Below are 23,060 nucleotides of genomic sequence, written 5' to 3'. Positions count from 1 at the left end.
ATGCGCTCAACATCGGGTCAGGCAGTAAGACGTCTCGCTTCAGGGAGCTGCTTGATTGGGTCGGCCCAGCGCAGACACAGGCCTTCAATGCATATTTTTTTTCTTCTGTTCTTTCACATTTTCCTTCTGATTTTTTTCCGTTTTGTTTACCTTGTCTTGTATCTCAAAGTATTATGAATATATCTATTATAAAAAATAGTTTATATAAAAATGTTGAAAAATGTATCTGCATTTGAAGAATGTTAAATGTGTACCGAAAAATGCTTCGGATGTATACAAAAAATTACAGTTTTATGGAAAAAGTAAAAATAATAATCATTTTTTCAAATGTTAATCATGCATTTGAAAAATATTAAATGTGTATACATTTTCTTCCGCTGCATACAAAAAATGTACAATGCGTATGGAAAGAAAAGACATAAAAATCACAAGTTTTAAAAATTGAAGTGAGCCGAAGACGCGCCGCCGTCATCGCCTCTCCCTCGTTGGAGTTAGGTAAAACTTTATAGTAGACAGTCGAGAAGTCATCGTGCTAAGGCCCCATAGAACCAGCGCAACAGAATAGCAACCGTCGGTGATGAAGAGTAGCGTAGATTGAAAGAATTTAACCTAAACACACACGAACATAAACAAACGACGAATAAATCCGAATAGATGCATCAAAGATAGACCGCCGGAGGCACCTTGTCCGTTCCACCTCCGTGAGACCAAAAAGGAGCTATCTATCGCCGTTCGCTACGTGTGCATTCAGATAAGATGGGTGCTTAAATGGCTTTGCACATTTAGGCCGTGTGAGACTCCTCTTAATAACAAAAGTTAGATCGTCTACTTCATCTCAGCTGAATATGGTACAGCCAAATATATACTCTAATGTCAAACACATCTTATATTTTGATATGGACGGAGTATTTAATATGAAGTTCTGAACTTGTAGTTAGCCTGTCATTGACATCCAACTGGGAACGATTAGTCTGGTTTGGAGTTAATTTGGTCATTATGGTCCACTTTGTGGTTGGACGTATAACCATATTCTTACATGCTCTTTCCTTTTGTTTTTGCAAAAATGGTTAGATCTATCGGAAGTGCAAAGCATCTAAAACGTAATAAAAATTAGATCGTTTTGAGATCGCCGAATGACCAACTATTGCCGCTTCCCAACAGGAGCCGGCTTGACCTTGTCGATGACAGAGGAGGTCTTCGTGCACTTGCCCTAAAGGCCAGCGCGCTTGAGCCGTAGTCATCACCGTTGAACCCTTGCATAGATCTGAAGCGTCTGACACAAAATATCGTCACATGACAAGAAACCCTACCCTCACCGTCCCAAGGAGAATGTAGGAATCTATGCCGGAGTTTCGTCGACTATTTCCTTTGTAACAAAATTCTTACTACTCTCTACCCTCAAAAAACAATGGTGACAGTTCACTTGTAATCAACTTCAGGAATTGGTCCCTGACCCAAAAACAAAGATAACCAGTGAATACCATGGATAATCGATAGCTAGATGCAGGCATAAATGGAAAGGAAAATACAAGCTCACTAAGGTAGCCAAGCACTTACATCTTATCAAATCTTTCCATCTCTATTAACAACTTAGCGGCTTCGTCCATCCCATGCGCAATACTACCAGTCATACATTCGTGAGAAAGTAACCTAGATAAACTTTGTGCTGCATTAGACCGCTAATGCTAGTTGACAGCATAACATGTATGGGATGCAAAGAGGATAAAGGAAAGATGAATGTGCTAGTAATATTACAAAAAGATCACGATGAGTTCAATTGCGGTATCATTAATTAAGTTGGTTCTTGAATTATGTACCTGGCTGACTGTTATGGCCAATAAAAAGTAAAAACACAAATATCAAGGCAAAACAACAAGAAAGACAGCCCAAATTCAACCAAGTCGAACAACACAAGAAGACAAATACCAATAATGGAACTGAGCTGCAAACCCACGTCAATGGTATCTTTATTTTTCTGCCAACGATAGCTAAGCATCTAAGCATCCAATATTATGCACTCCATATAAACTATCTACCCCAGACTAGCCAAGTTGGCTAAAGAAATAGAAGTCATAGTCACCTACAATCATCATAACATCCACAATCGGCACGCAACTAACTTAGATAAATTCTGATTGAGGGGGACTATTAGAGTGTGTGTTATTAACCATGTAATTTGTTGAGTTAAATTATTCGATTGTGATCTGGTTGATGTCGTGCCTTGTATATATCTGGCTTGAGAATCAAGCCATATGACAAACTAGATCATCTCCATTGTAAACTAAACTTGGACATGCCTTTTCAAATTCCAAAGCTGGTGCCGCCCCCTTGTAATATGGCGAGTATATACGCAATATGCAAATAAGCAAAAAAAATCAGTTTGTATAGAGAAATAAGTAATAACTCAAAGAATTCTTTTATTCCACAAAGAAAAACTTAGAGAATTCTTTTTTTTTGTGAGAAACTTCTAATCTATTCATCTTCAATCATGGTAGTACAAAGAACAACAGAGGTAATAAAAATTAAAACCATGTCCGTGGACCACCTAGCGACGATTATAAGCACTAGAGCGAGCCGAAGGCGTGCAGTCGTCATCGCCCCTCCATCACCGGAGCCGGGCAAACCTTGTTGTAGTAAACAGTCGGGAAGTCGTCGTGCTAAGCCCCCATAGCACGAGCGCACCAGAGTAGCACCCATCTCCGATGAAGAAAGTCGTAGATCAGAAGGACCAAACCTATAAACACCTAAACGAAGACGAACGAAGACCGGATCCAAATAGATCCATCGAAAACCAGCACCGACCGAATCCTGCAAGATCCTACGAAGACAAACCTCCACACGCCCTCCGACGATGCTAGACGCACCATCGGGGTGAGGATAGAATGTGGGAGACATTATTCCTACTAAGGGACATCGCCGCCTCCACACAGCCCCAACCAAGACGCTGACTCTAACAGGAACGAGAACGGGGTCCCTCCCACCGGCGGGGGGCGAGATCCTCCGCACCTTCATGGCCTAGAGGCCATCGGAGATGGGACGGACCGGTGGCGGCGCCGGCGGGAGGAGAATAGCTTTTCTTATGTAGGAGGAAAGAGATCTGAGAATTCTTTGAGTAAGTTTGCCTCTAAGATTGCCACAGATGGCTACTACTGGTGTCCCAAAAATATTTCCCTGAAGACAAACTCCATGGAACCACTGTTAAACAAGGATTTCTACTATTGGTCAAGCCAAGCCAAGCCAACCCGAGCCAACCCAGATATTTTTTCAGTAGGGATTTCAAGAAGAAAAAAATAGAAGATCTTTGGAAACAAGAATAAAAAGATATTAGGAGATTGCAAGACGATCTTATCAGATCTCACCATGCATGCATGATGTTAATTACATACCCAACGTGACGTGCTACAGGGGCATTGAGATGAAGATGAGGATGAAAACATGGAGAGGGGGAAGCATGTGCTCGGCTCGATCAAACAAGAGGCATTGCTTGCACGGATGGGCGTAGATTTGTCCAGAACTCCAGATACAGATCGATGTATCTAAACATGTTTTACTGTGACATACATTCGTATCTACACAATTCTAAGACAAATAATTTAGGACCGAGAGAGTAGCAAGCAAGCAGTGTGGCAGATGGGAGAGAGCGTTATTTTTTGTAGAGCATGTAATGCTAGACAGTTGGCAAGCAAGAAATAATTATATAGCGAGGGAGAGAGATGCTAACTACTACTCCCTCCTTTCCTAAATATTTGTCTTTTTAGAGATTTTAAATGGACTAACATATACGGATATATATAAACATATTTTAGAGTGTAGATTCATTCATTTTGCTTCGTATGTAGTCACTTGTTGAAATCTCTATAAAAACAAATATTGAGGAACGGAGGGAGTATTTTGTAAACAAAGCGCTCCATGGAAATAAACATGAACCTTGCCCTCGGATTAACAGCTGGTTGATCGTCTTAGCAAAAGCTCTCCGATTTTTTTCATATAGAAAAACCAAATGGTCTTAGAACCTGCTTACGACTGGATCATGCAAGATCCAAGCCAGGAGGCAAGACAGTAATAAAGAAAGAAATGATAATATAGGATGAAGGTAGCACGTTTCTATCAAACCAAAGACTTTTTAGCCTTTCACAGACCCAAAGCGATATGCTCCATGTGCCACATATCCAATCCGCCCTCAGTTGCCTCCCCCGTCGTCACCGGCCAGGAGGGCGGATGGCGAGCAGCCAGCGGCGAAGAGGCCGCCGCCGCTGATCCGGGGGAAACGGCGATTGTCTGGACAATCGCCGCTTCCTCCGGATGCTCCGCGGCGAGAAGGAAATGTATAGTAACAAGGTTGATCTGTGTGCGCATGGATCCGAGAGGGAGATTGACTATGGTTTGGTTTGATTGGGAGCATCTCCGCAATCCAGCACTAAGAAACACAGGATTTTTCTCCACTTAGCTATGCAATTATTGCATGTAGTAGCTAGCTATCGCTGTGATGAGACGATAAAAAATTGTTAATCTGAGGGCATGTTTCACGCTTTTATATCTTTTAGAACAGTGATCTACAAGATCTTATATTAAGTTACAGAGGAAGTACATGGGAGTGCACAATATCACTGTTGAATACTCCGTTGAAATTTGTACATAATATTTTGATGTACATATAAATACATTTCGTCTATTCTACAAACGCTTGCAAAGTAGTTATTCTATACATCAAAAATACTGGAATAGAGAGACCCCTAAACTAGATAGTGAAAAAATTGCGAACTATACACCCTTAAGAGCTCATTTTAAACAATACTTTGTTATCTGCAAGCACTCCTCTGACTAGACAACCGAAGAATCTGACATCAAAACCAACCTTACCCGGCCTTCTCCGCAAAAAAAGACCTATTTTAAGTCAGCAGGAAGAGACAATGGCAACTTGCACATAAATCAAAATTTCAATATTTAAACCTACAGGGTGACATCAGAAGCTGGATTAATTATGCCATGCACATCCCACGCCATTTTAGTTAACAACTACTCCCTCCGTTCCTAAATATAAGTCTTTGGAGAGATTCCACTGTGGACCACATACAGAGCAAAATGAGTGAACTTACACTCTAAAATGCATCTATATACATCCGTATGTGGTTCATAGTGAAATCTCTACAAAGATTTATATTTAGGAACGGAGGGAGTATTTGTCAAGTCAACCTCACAAAAGGATGAGCTGGATTATTTGGCATATGACAGTAAACTATGTGCTACTTTCGATCGTAATATCCCTATAAGATAGCACATTGCTTCACACATTCTTCCATCTCATTGCAGTAGCATAAGTTCCATAACTGGAAGACAAGGTATACTCTCTCTCTCTCTCTCTCTCTGTGTGTGTGTGTGTGCGCGCGCGCGCGCAAATTTTAGCATTCTCTCCCCTTCACATGAGAGGTAAGATCTAAGTCATTAACTAGTGATCAAATTAAGTCTTAGCTTCTTACCTCTCATGTGAAAAGAGGGGGTAAGAGGGAGCATGTTAAAATTACTCCTCTCTCTCTCTCTCTCTCTCTCTCTCTCTAGCTAATCTTCGCAGTTTTTTGAATGGAATAAAAAAATATGTGCTTGCCCTCGCTCCTTAGAATGTATCAATTGAGATCATTTATGTATTCTGTTTTTTCCGAGGATTACATGCTCCTAAGAACTTATGTAGATATTTTTCCACAAAAAGGAATTTATGTGGAGATTTGCATGACACCGTGATTTGGTTTACTTTGAACACTTCCATAGAATACCATGTATATGACATCCTACTTATCTTAACATCCATCATTGTTTGTTCATTAGGACTGTCTGCTCCACAACACTAAGTTTCTACCAAAATGGATATAACATTTCGTCCGGGTGCGTGTTACAGTATAGCAGTTATTTTTCTCACCGCGATCATCACAAAAGTTATTGTAAGAAGAATTCTTGCTCCAAGGCCAGAAAAGGGGTCACTTCAGCCACCTATTGCAAGTGGTGCTTCTCTTGTAGCTGCTTTGCCTACAATCCTGACCAAGGGTTTACATCCAGTACTCCATGACCTGCATGCAAAGCTGGGCAGTGTATTCACAATAAATCTGTTTGGTTTAAAGAAGGTGACTTTATTGGTTGGACCGGAGGTCACATCTCATTTCTTTCAAGCCAAGAACTCGGAACTCTGCCACCCGGATATGTATAAATTCACTATCCCTATTTTCGGCAAAGGCGTTATTTTTGATGTGGATTTCGAAACCAGAAACAGACAGATACGCTTTGCTATAGATGCAATGAAGCCAACACAATTGAGAAGCAAAGTTGATTATATGGTTCATGAAGTACAGGCAAGCAACATACCGGTTATTATTATTATTATTATTATTATTATTATTATTATTATTATTATTATTATTATTATTATTATTATTATTATTATTATTATTATTATTATTATTATTATTATTTTTTATTATTATTATTATTATTATTATTATGCCTATAAATTACTTTGTGGGCACATAATATTTATGTTATATTCTTTTTACGAAGCTCTATGTTATATATATTGTAGTTGTTCTTTACTATAAGTATTGTTTTTGTGCAATATACAGTACAATATATTTCTTGCACAAAATTTAACAGTTCACAAACAATTAATTTACATTATTCAAACAAAATTGAAACTTCTAGTTAATTTGCTGGAATAAACTTCTTCATCAAAGCCGCAAGGTGACCTAGCTGGACAATATGGGCTTGTGCAGCTTGTACATGCCCAATCTCTTGTTTTTTTTTCCTAAAACAAGCACATGCCCTGCACATTTCTGACACAAATGACTTTGATCATAGTTAATAATTAAAATTCTAAACTTGAAAAGGCATATAATGTTTGTAAGGATGCCTGCTCAAAACCTAAATGTGTAGTCTATTTTGATAAACACCAGTATGTGCACTGAAAGCTCAGACACCAATTGGTCGACCAGTAGTTTGTATGCGAACAGATCACATAAGCCATCAAACCAAGGCATCGTATATGTTGGCAGTTTTGCTAGCGCTATGAGACTATCCAAACCTTTTCATTGTAAGTACCAAATATAGATGAGAACATCCTAGTCCGAAAGCGTGACTGCATATTCTCCTTAGCAGGTAACCTCTAGATAGCCTCCCCAAAATTCATAAACTTAAACTTTGCTCTCATGAAAAATTTATCTAGTTTGGGGCTGACAACTAAAACATAGAGGAACTAGTTGGGTATGTTCCACTACATGCACAATAGGAAGAAGAGAAGACTTTACAATATAATTTCTTATATGAACGTAACTAACGAGTGGCTCATTTCTCATGATGTTCATCTCTATTTTGTAGGACTACTTCTCAAAATGGGAGCAAGAGGGCATAATTGATCTAAAGCATGAGCTGGCAGAGGTACTCATGCTCATCGCAAGCCGTTGCTTGCTTGGAAAAGAGGTCCGTGAGAAGATGTTCGAAGAAGTCTCTGTGCTCATCAATGATCTCTGCAAAAATGGCATGCACTTCATCAGCCTTTTTTTCCCATATATCCCAATCCCAGCCCACCGGCAACGCGACAAAGCGCGTGCTAGGCTGGGAAATATATTCCATGAGATAGTGAGATCACGTAAAATCTCAGGCCAGGTTGAGGATGATGTGCTACAAAAACTTATTGACTCGAAATGCATGGAGGATGGGCGCTCTATGACCGAGAGTGAGATTACTGGGCTACTCATTAGCTTGTTGTTTGCTGGGCAACATGCGAGCTCAAGCGCTGCCTCCTGGGCGGGAGCTTGTCTAATAAGCCATGAAAAGTACTTAGCAGCCGCTGTAGAAGAGCAACAGAAAATCATTGGAAAACACGGACAAGATGTAGTAGTAGATTACAACATCTTGTTAGAGATGGGAACCTTACATTCCTGCATCAAAGAGGCAATAAGAATGCATTCTCCATCAGCAATGGTAATGCGCCATGTGAAGAAGAAGTTCACTGTACAAACTAGAGAAGGCTACAGCTATGAAATTCCACAAGGGCATACCGTAGCTACCTCTATAGTGGTTGGCAACCAGCTACCACATATTTATAAAGACCCTCATGTATATGACCCGTACCGTTTTGGTCCAGGGAGAGAGGAGGACAAAGCTGGCGGCAAGTTTGCATTCACATCATTTGGTGGTGGGAGGCATGCTTGCTTCGGGGAGGAATACTCTTACATGCAAATTAAAGTGATATGGAGTTTTTTGCTGAGGAACTTTGAGCTCAAAATGATTTCGCCTTTTCCAGAGGAAGAAATTGATAAATTCATACCAGGGCCTAAAGGAAGAGTGATGGTCAGTTACAAGAGGCGACTTCTTGTCAGTACCTAACCACTACTGATGAGATCGTAATTAAGGGTGGTTGTAATAAGTTTGTACTGTTATGTATGTCTACTTATGTAAGCAGTCCCTTACGAGTTGCAATGAAAGTACATGTAAGCCCATACTTTCAACTCGCAAAAACCAAAATCCATCCCTTGAGGTGTGACATGCCGCCCTTCCGCTATTATATTTGAGAACATATCACCAAAAATGGTTTGGCTCTATGTTTTTCTGTGGTGGATGGCTGAGAGTTGGATGATATGCTGAGAACTCATCTTGCAGAGTTGCAAGTGCATCGTAGCTTCATATGTTTTGACATTTCCCATGTCACGATTGATGTTTGGCCGTTTTTCTTCAGGTTTTTTTTGCTTTTTTTCCTTATTTCTTTATATATACTTTTCTTTTCTTAATTCACACACTTTTTAAAATTCGTTAACTTTCCCAAATTTATGATTTTTTTAATGAACAATTTCCAAACTCATAACCTTTTTCTAGTTCTGGATTTTTTTTAAATTCACACCATGCCAAGTTGTTTTCGTTTTCAAGAAATTTTGTATTTTCTAGAGTGTTGTTGGTCAAAAAAGGTGGATAAATGGTCGTACGTGTCGCAACTGGCATGCGGTGTTGGAAATCATTCAAATCTGGTATGGATGCTTTCCATGGGCATTCCCACCTTTTTTGCAAAAATTGGGGTTATTTCAAGAATGATCACAATTGGATCATGTTCAATGAAGGGTGTTAGGGTAGGTCAGAAGGCTCCATCTGAGAGCACATTGTTTCTCGACATTGTTGAACTGGCCCCATTTTTTACATCTCAAAGTGGATATGTTTACATTTGGTGGTGGGAGGCATCCTTGCACTGGAGAGGAATATGCTTACACGAAGAATAAAGCAATTGGAGTTGTTTCCTATGCAACTTTGAGTTAAAAATTACTTCTCCTTTCCTAGAGGAAGAATTTGATAAAATCATTTCTAGCCCTAAAAGGGAAGGTGATGGTTTGTTACAAGAGGCGACTTCTTGTTAGCGCCTAATTTTGGAGTCAATGTGTAAGCAATCATCTTGCAATGTATTGTTCTTACAGAAGTACCTCATCCAATAAATAAGCACCAATTGCACCACACATCTATTATTCAAACCATCTTATCATTTTTGTTGTTATGCTTCCAAATTATATTCACCTTTTGCATAGCATCCTGGCAGAAGAATTTGAGGCTTTCTTGGTTTGATTGTGACTTGTGGTGGTTATTCTTTCTTGCTAGCCGCTAGCACCTCTATTGGACATGCTTTGATCGGTGGCTCTGCACTAGGTTGGCTTTAAGATACGGAGATACCGAGACATAGTTGATAACAATTTTTTTATCGTCTCAATCGATTGAGATTTTTTTTTACATCTCAAAGGCCGACAAACACGACTGCGATTTTTTTTGTGTGGTCCCAATCGACTAGGATTTTCTAGCCACCTATCTTCTGACAAGTTAGCCTGAAATATATTTCAATATATAATAGATATCCGTTCATTCTAAAATGCAAATGTAGTTTTAAATAATTTTCATTTAATTTACAAAACATTTATATTTTTAAAAGAGGTGTTCATGTAATTTTATTAAATATTTGGACATTTATATAAAAATTCTCATGCAGTTTCAAATAATATTCATTAATTTTAAAAATTACAGGAAATTTGAAAGTTGTTCACCCTTTTAGAAAAGTGTTCATGCAATTTAAAAATGTGTTTACACTTTTAGAAAAATATACGTGAATTCCAAAAAATGTTCGGTATAGATTAGAATTCAAAAAAAAATTATTTAGAAAATGGGAAATAAATACAAAAGTGAAATCCAAAAAGGTGAAAATAAAAGAAAATGATAAAAAGAGATAAACATTGCAAAGACAAAATACCCATAAACAGCGAATGTGACTTAAATGGCCTAGGCCCACTAAGCGAAATAATGGGCCATTGTATGCTATAAGATGCACACAGAAAAAGATTCTAACAAAAGCAGTTGCGCTGCTCATTCTCAAAGAAATAAAACTGAAAATAACAGGTGTGCGGCTTACTCATGATAAGAGAGAGGAGCCCTAGTTGACACTATGTGTGTCAAAATGCTGGACAAACACACATATCCCATAGGGCCATACCACATTGGTGCTACCTACAGTAGGTAATTTAAGGTTTTGTTTTGCATGCTTTTAGTTTTTCTAGCTACCCGGCTACACTAGAAAAAGGTTTAACAAAGGATGAACTGATTGTAAGAAATGGCCATGAAAATAAAAAATATCGAATTTAAAATGCTCTCCAATCAAAATTTGGTCATGAAGTTTAAAAATATTCATGTTTTTACAAAAGTCCTTAAATTTAATAAATTTTATCTAATTTAAGTAATATTCCTGAATTTTAAAAAAATGTTCTGAAAGATAAGAGCATTTAGATCTTGTAATTCTTTATGGAGGGAGTATTTGTGTATATATTTCATTTTTGTGGAACATGTAAGGGACATATGTGGATATCGTTGGCTATCTAAAAAAACTACCAACCAGAGCATCGAGCCTGGACTATAGCTAATATGCGTTTGGATCATCACTTGCCTTCGGCGAACGAGTGTAAATTATGAATCAAGATTCTTCTTTGTGAGCTTATTAAAATCTATCATTTTAATATACTCAATGATGTTATGGTGCCTATCTGATCATGGTATGAGCCCGTAGCAACGCACGGGCTTTCTACTAGTAGCCATAAACAACGAATGTGACTTAAATGGGCTCGGCCAACTAAGCGAACTAGTGGGCCATTATTGTATGCTGTAAGAGGCTAAAAAAAGATGCTAATAAAAGCAGTTGCGCTGCTCATTCTCAAAAAAATAAAATATCAGTTGTGCGGCTTAGTCATGACAAGAGAGGGGAACCCTATTTGATGCTCTGTGTGTCAAAATGCCGGACAAACCCACATATCCCATAGGGCCGTCCCATGTTGGTGCTACATACAGTAGGTAATTTAAGGTTTTTTGTGTCCTTTTAATTTTTCTAGCTAGCCGGTCACGCTAGAAAAAGGTTTAAGAAAGGATGAACTGATTTTAAGAAATGGTCATGAAAATTTAAAAATGTTCTCGAATCTAAAATTTTACCATGAATTTTAAAAACGTTCATATTTTTAAAAAGTCATTACAATTTAGAAAAATATTTTCTAATTTAATTAATATTACTGAATTTTAAAAAATGGTATCAAAATTAGAAAAAAGGATTGCATAAATTTAAAATTTTAAAATAAAGAAACCACTGAATAAAACCTAAAAATGGCAAAAAGGAAAAAAGAATAAATAAAAATAAAAATCCAGATGAAAACCGGTGGAGAAGAATAGAAATAAAAATGCCCAACATGAAGAACCAGTAAAAACCGCTCCTCCTATTGGGCCTGTCCTAGCTACTTGGCCCTTGTGCAAATCGGCAATAATTTGACACAATATGGTTCAAATGGTAAATCACACAAGAAAGAAATATAGCCATCTAAAAAAAGCATGAGAAAGAGATAGTTTTTGCACGAACTGGCACATAAACGCCAAAGTTTTAGTTACCCAAGTCGCGTACACGTAAATCCACAAACTAGTCTAGCATAGCATAGCGTGTCATCAGATCAGATGTAAAGCAACAAATGATGATAGTATGCGTGATTGAATGAAACTATATATAGGTGTAAGGGCAACTCCAACACACGACTTCAAGCAGACGTCCGATTCATCCGCTTTTCGTCCGTTTGAGGCACGAAAACGGACACGTCTGTCCATTTGTGATCGTGCGACAGGCACGCCTCGTCCCAAATCGTTCGGGTTTGTGGACTTCGAATTTTTGCACAAAAGATAATAATAAACTAAGAAATAATACGAAAAACATAAATATAAACATAAACGTCCACACGTTAATAGTACCTAAGTTCAACACAGGTCTTACTTAAACTAAAACATAATAAAAGATATTAAAAAAACCTGAAATAGACCCGTCTCCGGTGAGCGCCGTTGTCGTCAAGAGCCACCGTCCTACTCGTCGTCGTCACTGATGAGGTCGACGTAGGGAGGTGGCTGCCAAAGGTGTGCCGGCGGCCCCTGCCAGACCGGATGCGCCTGCACCACCTCCTCACATGGCTCTTGCTCCTGCTCTGGTACGGTGACCGCGGCGACGTGGCTGACCATGGACCTACGCCCACCGAGTCGGCCATCTCCGGCGCGGTGCACGACCAGCTCCACTGCTGGCCCACCAGACGTGGGTTCCACACGGCGACGGGCAGCTCCTCCACAACCTCCTCCTGCTGCACCTCCTCCTTGACGTCGAGTTCCAACTCCGGGATGGCCAAGTCGCCGGCCACAGAGAGGGCCAACACGGTTTCCATGCCATCCCATTGCCGCTCGTCATGGGTGGACACTGAGTCCTCCATGACCCGCCTAATGAGGCGGGCCTCCTCCTCCTCGGTCATGGGCGGCAGCGGTGGCGGGGACAAGGACAGAGAAGGCGTCAGCTCGATGCCGCATACACGCCTACGAGGGCTGTCAGCATGAGGAGGACGCGGGCTAGGAGGACGACCATCAAAAAAATATTGCTGCTGCTATTCGTGCTCGTCGAGGAGCCACGTATCCCAGAGCGGCCAATCTATGGCGTACCTGGGTCCTCTAGTAGATCAGGTGGGAGGCGGGCACGTCGTTGGTTGATCTCCACGCTGCATAGTCTTTGGTTGAAAGAATAAGCTAGCATTGGAAGTATAAAAATTCTGGCCACTGCTGCGTGGCCCTATCTTCGATGTGTGCAACGGTTTTATGCGCGGCTTCGTGGATATAGCTAGGCTTAACTACGGGGTTCTCTCGCTCATTCCGAAAGTTCCGGGTGCGGACAACATTCGTCAGTACAGGCCTATTGCTCTTATTAATGTCCCGTTCAAGATTTGTGCTAAAGGTTGCGCAACTAGGCTTTCTCCGGTCGCTCACCGCATCATTAGTCGCTCGCAGTCGGCGTTTATTCGGGGTAGGAACACTCTAGAGGGTCCGCATCATTAGATTTCGAGAAGGCTTACGATCGTGTCAACTGGGATTTCCAGCAGGGGCTTCGCGCCTGTTTGGGTGCACCGAGTGATGCAACTGGTCTCGGGGGGTCAGACTGCTATCTCGGTTAACGGAGAAGTAGGGAACTTCTTCCGGAACAAACAGGGGTTGCGCCAAGGCGATACCATGTCTCTACTTCTTTTTAACTTCATAGCCGATGCGTTGGCTGCCATGCTGCGGAAAGCCACGGAGGCGGGCCACATTAAAGGGGTGTTAGGACACCTGATCCCAGGGGGGATCTCTCACTTGCAGTACGCGGATGATACGCTTCTATTGTTCCAACCAGACCCGCACAGCATCGCTACAGTCAAAGCTCTGCTTCTTAGCTTTGAACTTATGTCGGGGCTTAAGATAAACTTCCATAAAAGCGAAGTGATGTCTGTGGGCTTGGAGGCGCAGGACAGTAGGCGCATCGCGGACCTGCTAAATTGCAAGTTAGGAAAACTGCCGTTTACCTATCTGGGCCTTCCATTATATGCCAAACACATTAAGATTGATGGCTGGGCCCCGCTGTGGACCAAGGTGGGTGATCGGGTTTGCCCTTGGAGGGGAAAGTTTCTCTCCTCTGCAGCCAGGTTGGTGCTCACAAATTCGAGCCTCTCCTCGCTGCCTCTATTTGCAATGGGGCTGTTCCTTCTGGCCAATGGGGTGCATGCCAGGATGGACACTCCCCGATCCCGTTTCTTTTGGGAAGGAACGGGACCCAAGCGCAAATATCACATGGTTTGATGGGATGCGGTGTGTCGTCCGAAGGCCCAGGGTGGGCTAGGGATCACGAACACCAGAATCCTCAACATTGCGCTTATGTGCAAATGGATCTGGAAGCTGTCGCAGGGGGCGACGGGCCTGTGGGTTGATCTACTCCGCACTAAGTACTTCCCATCGGGGAACTTCTTTGAAGGGGTGGCCAGGGGCTCACCGTTTTGGAATGACCTCCAAGCGGTTCGGCCAGCCTTCGCCTTGGGAGCCAAGTTCTCCGTTGGCAATGACCGTTCGGCCCGGTTTTGGTTGAATCACTGGGTAGGATTTCAAACCCTTTGGTCCGCTTTTCAGGACCTGTACATCCAGGCGGTCAACCCGGACATGTGCGTAGCCTCGACGCTTGCCTCCTCCCCTCCTGTGATCTGTTTCAGACGCGAGCTAACGGGAACGGAACTAGCCCACCTGGTTGAGCTACGTGAGCTTATCGCGCCGGTGACGCTTACCATGCATGCGGACACCGTGTCGTGGTCCCTCACTCCTTCCGGCAAGTTCGCGGTTAAATCTTTATACCGTAAGATGTGCCAGAGCCAGGCCTGCCTTGTGCTGAAAGGCCTATGGACCGCGCGTCTACCTCTTAAGATTAAGGTGTTCTTCTGGCAGATGTTCCGCAATCGGCTGCCCACCTCGGCTTACGTGGCCAAACGGATTGGTCCATCGACGGGCACTTGCGCGGTTTGTCACGTCGCGGAAGATGCGAATCATGTTTTCTTCCGCTGCCCATTAGCTCGCTTTGCTTGGAGTGCGGTCCGAGCAGCCGCTAACACCTCTTGGAACCCGCGTTCGACCTCCGACCTTGCGGGCTTATTTGCCTCTGCCTCTGGAGGCAACAATCGCGTGTTGTGGAGCTGTATCGGAGCCCTAGCTTGGACTCTCTGGCTAACTAGAATAAACTTACGATCGAGGGTATATTCCCAAGGCACCCTGCTAACATCCTATTCAAATGCAACCTCTTCCTGCAGCAGTGGAGTCCGTTGGTGAGGCGCAAGGATGCTGATAAGATGAAGCATGCCCAAGACCGTCTGCGCGTCGTCTACATTTTGGCTAGGGAGCCTCCCGCCTCGTCTCCGTCATGATTGGGGCCCTTTTGCGTCGTGTTTGAGCGAGCCTGCGTGCTCTATGCCCTGGCTTCGTGCTATGTTCTCGCATCACTCTTCTCTGGCCAGGTCTTTTGGGTGTAAACTTTAAGTTACTGTTGGCCGGGAGCCTCCGTGCTTGCGTTGTTTACTTTCGGAACTTGGTCTGTTACGCTGCCTGCTGTGGGCTTTATTAATTTAAAGCCGGACGCGTCTAAGCGTCTTCGTTCTAAAAAAAAGTATAAGAATCTGCATGGTAACAACTAAATGATCTTGCCCATATTGTTTTGACTGAAAAATGTTGAGAAAGTGGTTAAGGATAGTTTTCTTCAAACTTGCAGTGTATCCTTAAGCAAGCTAAAAGAACATGTACAGATGATAAGTAAAATAGATACATAAAAAGATTCTCATAAGTCAGAAACAAGAAATGGCATTGCCTCTATGACATAAAATTCCTTGAGAAAGCTATAATCTATATGATTGCGGTACAAGAATATTGATAGCATATCAAAGAGTGCACCAACTTCAGTACGATCGTGTCTCAAATAATTCAGGAAGCAACTTTATAAGCCGCTTGCTTTCCATCACCTGTTTAGAGAGCGATATTACTAAAACTCAGGCATTAAAAAATACATGCATGCGGTGTGGTAAGAAGCGATATATTGGGTATGAAAGCGACATAAAATTTCCAGGAGTTAAGCTTTTGAATATGCTATGCAGTTTTGTGTAAAGGAGTGGACACATAGTAAATATGCATGCAGGAGCCAATTGCCAGGGTATTAAGCTTTTGAATGTACCAGGTATTAAGCTTTTGCATATACCATGACTAAATTGCATATGATACACAAGTCTCTCGATACATAAGATACACAAGCCTTTTGGATGTACCACGATTAAATTGCATATGATACACAAGTCTTTCGATACATAAGAAACACGAGCCTTTGGATGTACCGCGATTAAATTCCATATGCTAGAAGTACAAACAGATTGTAAAGCATTTCAATTAACTGTTTCATATACCAGGATGCAGTTTAAGATTGTCAATACGCCACTAGTGAAATGCATAAGTAAATTGCGAGCCCAGGCCCAGATACGAGCACGAATTATAGGAACAAAAGGCAAATCTGTCTCAGAAAAATGCTTTTAGGTACTGCATGTATATGTTCATAAAAAAGACATGCATTCAGAAAAAAGCAAATTTTCATCCGCAGTTTTTTTTAAAGCACAACCTGTATATCTAGCCCCTAGGAAAAACATAGGTTTGCACATTCTTCTCTATACATGGCACATATCTTGTTTCTCTGTTCGACTGTACATAGTCTGCATCTTGGCATCCTGCATGTTAAAAAAAACATTTGTCATAAGTTTGTTGCCTACATGTCAAGATATAGAAGCACATGTTGCATGCAAGGGACCATCTTAATGAGCTACTTCCAGATTTACAACAAAAAGGCTAATTTGCCATTTTAAAGGAACATTATTGCCTAATAAGTGGCATTTAAATTGGCTAACAAATGACACTTAAAAACAAGATCATCCCTAATGGTTGAAAATCTAGTGTATAACCATGTCAAATGTGAAGCAATTGAGCCTATCAGGAAAAAGTACATGTTGCCATGCAACTGATTTAATAAAGCAATAAAAAGACATCATAACAAACTTTCCACCATGTAGAAATTGCAGCCAGTGAGTATTTCAGTTATATAATTTAAGTTTGAATTGAGCAATCACACTAAATTAAGAGTATAGACTGCGGTACTAATCTTAATGGGTAATAGTGAGGAACTGGCCTGGTTAGAATGCCTTGTTGCTGCCAACAAATCAACACCTCCCCTACTGCCCCCTCCCATGCATAAACATGTAGGTCCAGCTGAGGACTCACCTAAAATCTGCAGTCTTAGGGGCTGTAAAAGGCACAAGCACCATTCCAAGGTGTGCAACAGGGGGGCTGCAAAAGGCAGAATTTGTTCAGGGTGAAGCCTGCAACTGAAACAAAAGCAAGTTATGCCAAAGGCAGAATTTGTATCTTCATAATATAAGCAGTTTATAAATTCTGAATATGCAAGTATAGTTCACGAATGAGCTAGCTAGCTATTGCATCTTGCAATGAGGTAGTTAGGTGGAGATGGAATAGGGCTTACGGGTGTATGAAGTGCTCGAAGAGAGAAGTGCAAAGGATGGAGATGCTCAGGGAGGGAGGCTGTGATGTAGAAGCTAAGCGCCGCACAGCATCATGCCGAGCTGCTGTAGCCTGTGGAACGTGCAGCTATCGGAGCTGGTGGTCGATATACCAAAGACGAGACCCCACGGTGCGGCCCCTAGCGATAGCAACATCCCCATCCATGACTAGCGCCCAGCTCACCACGCACACCTGCGCCACAAAACCGAAGAGCCAAGCATGAAGGATGAGGCGGAGTGCTGGGTCCATTGAAACACAAATCAAAGTTACGAATGCTACTTTTTCATATTATAGGCAATAATAGTGCTAAGTGTTAGACAATAGTAGGTTCTAGATTAGGAAAAATAGTATTCTTGATTAAGCAATAATAATGAATACAAAAAATGCTAAAGCTAACTATAAGATGCTTGATAATATATTTCTAAGTTACTAGGTAATGTAACTTAAAATGCTAAATCTAACTATTTCCTGATGCAACACTAAATAGATTCGTTGCTTAATTGTGGAACTGTATTTTGGAGCTTATAATTGCTTAATGAAGGATTCAAATACTCTACTTGATGTCAGGTGGTTATTAGAATATTGTCTAAAAAATTGCTAGGTCCATATAGGCAAAACTGTATTATTCACCTGATTATGTGAAGTACTATCCATGATGGAGAAATTGGTTTTTCTTAGGCAGAATAGTATTTTTCCATAACATAGAACTATGTTATGGAATAAGGAATATACCAATATCATTGCCTAATGCATAAATGTGTCTTAACCTAACATAAAAGTAATTTTGCCTAATGAAAAATTATACTAATGCCTAATGTGTACCAATATCATTTCATAATGCTAACTAGTTCTTAGTTCTAGTTTTATTGTGAAAACATGAAACAATATGGAATAGCATGCCATAATTTAATCTGGGACAATGCAGCATGCTCCATATTTGCATAACCATGCAGTTTTTTTTGGCTAATGCAGTACATGAGGCACACCCAGATTTGTAACGAAAGGCTAAATTGCCTATTTAGGAGCACAATGTTGCCTAACAAAAATGACACTAAATTGCCTAACAAACACATGAAGCAATAAACACAGTTTATTTGCATAAAAGACGCCTTGGCTGTGCTACCTAGCTAGAAAACTAATACAAACAGCTCGCAATCACCGGCTCAGACGGAACACAAGCAAAAAGCACAAAAAGCTATATAAATGCATCCACAGTATTACAATTGAAGTAACACCATTACTTCCGTAAAATCTCTGATTCCCAGCTAAAGTAACAAGCTAATCTGAAAGCAATAGTCCAACATCGGAAGAACTGTAAGCCTCCAGAGGACCAAAACCACACCTCTCGATTATTTTTCTACAAAAAATGCATCTGCCTACCGAAACAATGACGGAGCAAAAGAATTAACAGGTCCAATCCACTCCCAATTATGCGCAAAAATAGTTGAGTTGTCGCGGGGGAGTCAAAGGAAGAACCACAGCGCAATGCTCACCTTAGTGGGGAAGATGGTTGCAGAGCACCAGAGGAGGTGGCGTCCTCAGAACTGCGACCGTTGATGCCTGATCCACGGAGGGCGCGCGAGCTGGAGTCGTAACCAATGATGCACTACAAAAAGAATTAGATATTATAAATTAGGCAAAATAGTGTTAAGAATTAAGCAACAAACCATGGATATGCCAAAATAAATGAAACGAACAGCTATCGGCATGGGATTCAGAGCTGTGGGACACAGGTAGGAATAAATGCATCATTGGCAATGGGATGTGCAAACAAAAATTGCAATATAGTTTGAAATTTTCTGATATCAACATCAAAGTAGGCATATGCAGTTTTGCAAAAACAAAAAGTTTAAATATAATCTCCTAGTGTTTTCCATGAGGTCATCAACATTGGTTTCATGCTGCACACATTTGAAAACTGGGAACAGAGGAATTAACCTTAGGAATTGGAAGCATAAATAAATATTAGCTTTGGAAAACAAATACCTTAACAGAGGAATCCCAGAAGCAAAAACAGGCAGCGAGGGTGATTGGAAAAAAAGACAAGCAAATTCACTTTACAAAGAAACTGTCAATATGAGAAAAATATGATGAGGCGAATCTGGTTTACCAATGAAGCTGTCCCAAAAAGTGCCAAAAGGTCTGGTACGCTATCTGAAATGATAGCCTTAATTCACTAGGAAACAGGCCAAATTTGATACCTTTAGTCAGGCAAGTTTAATGTCACTAGTTAAGAAATTTAATATCACTAATTAAGTAATTTAATATCTTTAGTCAGTCAAGTTATTAGTAATTTGGTAGCAATTATGTGTGTGTCCAACACCAAAAAGAAAAAGCCAATAACCTCTGTTAGACTATAGCAGAATCGGTTGTACTCATTTCAGGATGATTTGAATCATTTGCACGATAGCTAGGTTTAGTATTAATAGCGTAGAAAAACACTCAGTCCCAATACTAGTAACAATCTAACATGATATGCATTCAAGATGTGAAGCTGCAGTTTGAGGAGAATCTCAACCATATATACTTGTGTACTCCAATGGACCAAGCGAGATGAGACAAGTAGATATCATTTGCATGCTTCCATCACTAGCCACCCAGAGTTGATACAGCAACCGGAGAGAACACATATCCAAACATAAAAGGAGGGTTGATTCTAAACTGTTTGCCACGCCACTAAGAAATGAAATACTCATCACAACAGCCTTGAGCTGGCTGATAAGTCTACTCATCAGTACTCATCAGGATCACAGAAACAAACCGGGGTCTCCAACACATTGGTGACCAGCTGGACCAGCAACGGGACACGCTCCTCAAGCCAGGCAATGTTACCATTACCTTCGAGTACATCATCAGCAGTATCCTTTAGCATTATGCTCAGCTTTTTGACTCGGGCTAAGACCAGATCGTCCTCGGCAAGCAATACGCCCAAGGCTAACATAAAGCGCTTCCTCAGATCTAAGAGCAAAATTGCTGAGTTCTTCATGAGTAGGAGGGCTTCCAGGGCGCCCTGTTCCAGCTTGGCTTCCTGAACCTTGAGCTGGGGTAACACATCATGCTCGAGCATTTGGATTTCCAGCGACAAGCATGCCATGACCGAGAGGTTTTCCAGCTCCGGGCATGCCCAGAACACATACTCCTTGATCAGCGGGCGGAGGAGTGCATACGACTCGCACGCTATGCGCACCAACTCTAGAGAGACAAGATTCACAAGCATTAAGTCATTGGAGTGGCCCAGCTCATCGAAGAGGGCCTGCAGGGCTTGGATTTGGGCACGGCAGTGGATATTGTAGAGCATCTTTTCCTTTTGGCGGCGAAGAAGACTGCAGCAGCAGAACAGTACAACACAAACAGAGGAGGATTTAATGTCAGCAAGAGACCATACAGCACCAATCCAAGCTTCTACTTAATTAGTTAGGACAACATATATATATTTGCATTGTTTGACAGAATTAATAGTTATTAATATGAAGTGAAAGCAGCAATTCAACCATGTATACTGATATATAGGCAACTAAACAAAATGAAGAATTCCTTATTAAACCAAAATCTGACCACAACCAAGCAAACCCTAACTAAAACATCAGATTGATTCCTTATTACGGATAATCAATCGAACCCTGCCTAGGTGGTGTTACCAAACAAACAAACCCTAACTAATTAAATCCTATCCTATCCTAGTCGAGGTTCCTTCCTCATACGAACCAATCGGAACGAGCAACTCCGGAGGGAGACCACGCTGGATGGATGCGAGACCTACGAACCAGCGCCTACCAACCAATCGGAACGAACTCCAAGCTGATCGGGATGTACAAGTGGTGCTCACCTCGGGCGGGCGGGCGTAAGATGTGGAGAGGACGAGGCGCCGGGTCCCGTCCCGTCGGGGAAGGTGATGTGAGATTGAGATTGGGTCGACAGGGGGTTGCGGGCAACGGCGGCGAGGCGATGGATGGAGTGCGGGGGAGAGACGAGGCAAGAGGGTAAAAGCACTTGAGTATTCGTATGAGGAACCCGCGAGATTTATATATCCACTAATGCATCATGTGTTTCATCAGTTTATCTTGTGATTTAACCCTGCATGACACCCTCATTCAACTTTGGAGCAAATATTTCTTTCTTTTAATAAAAACTGAGACATCCCTCGATTTTTTTGAAATTAAAAAAAGAACAAAAAAACAATTCTAGACCTAGAGTACCAAACCAAAAATAAAACAAGAAAACTTGCGACATATACACAGAAACAGAAAAAAAATTCAAGGATATTGGCTTATGGATCCAGTGAGATTGTAAATTGTTTATACCTTCCTAGATTAGTAAATACTCAAACACATGCTTTGTCACACACATTCTCAACCACAGGATTAAGAACTCTAGAAGCTTCAGATGGGCCCTACGTGTCATAAGGCCCATTTCCATAAAGTTAAGCCCACGTCGATCTTTATAGTGAGTCCGACTTTCATTATTATATTAAAAAAAAAGAAAACTCCATCTTTATCCTTTCACCTAAACTGCTTCGGTAGATTTTCCATCTCTAGCTAGCGCCGCTCATCCGTCGTGCAATCTTCGCCCATCATTGGCGCTGGTTTGCATCCCTACTGTCTCCCAACTTACCAACCGGGGCACAGGATCACCAAGGCCACTGTCATAGATCAGCTTCGTCGCACGGACATCAGAGCTCTCGTTCGCACCGCAAGAGCTAATACAAGGCTCCTGTGGTGGCAAAAATTGAGGACCGTTTGGTTAGAGCAAATGTGAACTCGTAGCTTCGTTAAGAATGAAGACTATCTGAATGCAAATTGCTCTTTAAAAACTATTTTGTTCAATAATTCTCATGTAAATAACTATTTTACAAAGATAAACCAACTATTTTTAAAATAAAAACATTGCAAAACCAAATTAAATCATTACTGTCTCATGATTACTCTTACACGCTCGTGAGTTGGAGATGGCCAAGCATCACATCCAACACTCCAACGTGTACCCGCTGCTACTCCGAGCGATGCCGATGCAGTTCGAAGCTTTTGACCCTCATTGGCGTTTCATCGAACACGGTGCTAGCGGACATGAGGTCACCACCACCTACGCATGCATCGAGATAGTTGAGGAAGCATAAGTTAAATTATCCTACTCATGATCTGGAGTTAGCAGCTGTGGTGCCTGCATTGAAGATTTGGAGACACTATTTGATTGGTCACAAGAGTGATATCTACACCGATAATAAGAGCTTGAAGTATATATTCACTCAGACAGATATGAATTTAAGACAACGTCGCTGGCTAGAGTTAATCAAGGATTATGAACCAGAGGTACATTATCATCCAGGTAAGGCGAATGTTGTAGCTGATGCTCTCAGTAGGAAGAAATATGACAACAATCGTAAGTTGAGACCAGAGGCAGAAGAGTTGTATGCAGAGTTACAACATCTGAACCTTGGTATTGTTGCTAGTGCTATGGAGATAAAAGTGATTCCTACGTTGGAGCAAGAAACACGTAAGGGTCAGCTAGAAGATGAAAAGCTAAAGGAGATAGCTGAGAATGTGGTGATTGGTAAAGCACCTGGCTTCAGAATAATTGAGAATGGAACCTTATGGTTTGGAAAAAGG

At 41.3% G+C, this 23,060-nt stretch overlaps 1 protein-coding gene across 1 annotated transcript; it reads right to left on the bottom strand.

Annotated features, from left to right (window-relative positions):
• Window positions 1-16,381: 16,381 nt before the first annotated feature.
• Window positions 16,382-21,421, bottom strand: LOC119292327. The gene is made up of 6 exons (XM_037571175.1): window positions 21,284-21,421; window positions 20,219-20,780; window positions 18,951-19,063; window positions 17,420-17,649; window positions 17,161-17,264; window positions 16,382-16,613 (listed from the first exon to the last, which is right to left on the bottom strand). The coding sequence occupies exons 2-4, from the start codon at window positions 20,753-20,755 to the stop codon at window positions 17,637-17,639; spliced, it is 663 nt and encodes a 220-aa protein (XP_037427072.1). The 5' UTR covers window positions 20,756-20,780; window positions 21,284-21,421; the 3' UTR covers window positions 16,382-16,613; window positions 17,161-17,264; window positions 17,420-17,636.
• Window positions 21,422-23,060: the final 1,639 nt, after the last annotated feature.

The sequence above is a fragment of the Triticum dicoccoides genome, chromosome 4B (genome assembly GCF_002162155.2).
Source record: "Triticum dicoccoides isolate Atlit2015 ecotype Zavitan chromosome 4B, WEW_v2.0, whole genome shotgun sequence".
NCBI lineage: Eukaryota > Viridiplantae > Streptophyta > Magnoliopsida > Poales > Poaceae > Triticum > Triticum dicoccoides.
Note: the sequence above shows the minus strand (reverse complement) of the source record. Positions and strands in the feature narration are given on the sequence as shown.

What these genes read in the sequence shown, in the direction of transcription:
- LOC119292327 (XM_037571175.1), bottom strand. Translation starts at nt 20,755, where the DNA reads ATGCTCTACAATATCCACTGCCGTGCCCAAATCCAAGCCCTGCAGGCC. An exon ending in CCAATGTGTTGGAGACCCCG is followed by an intron (nt 19,064 to 20,218) that starts GTTTGTTTCTGT and finishes TTCTTTTTGTAG; the next exon opens with TGCATCATTGGTTACGACTC.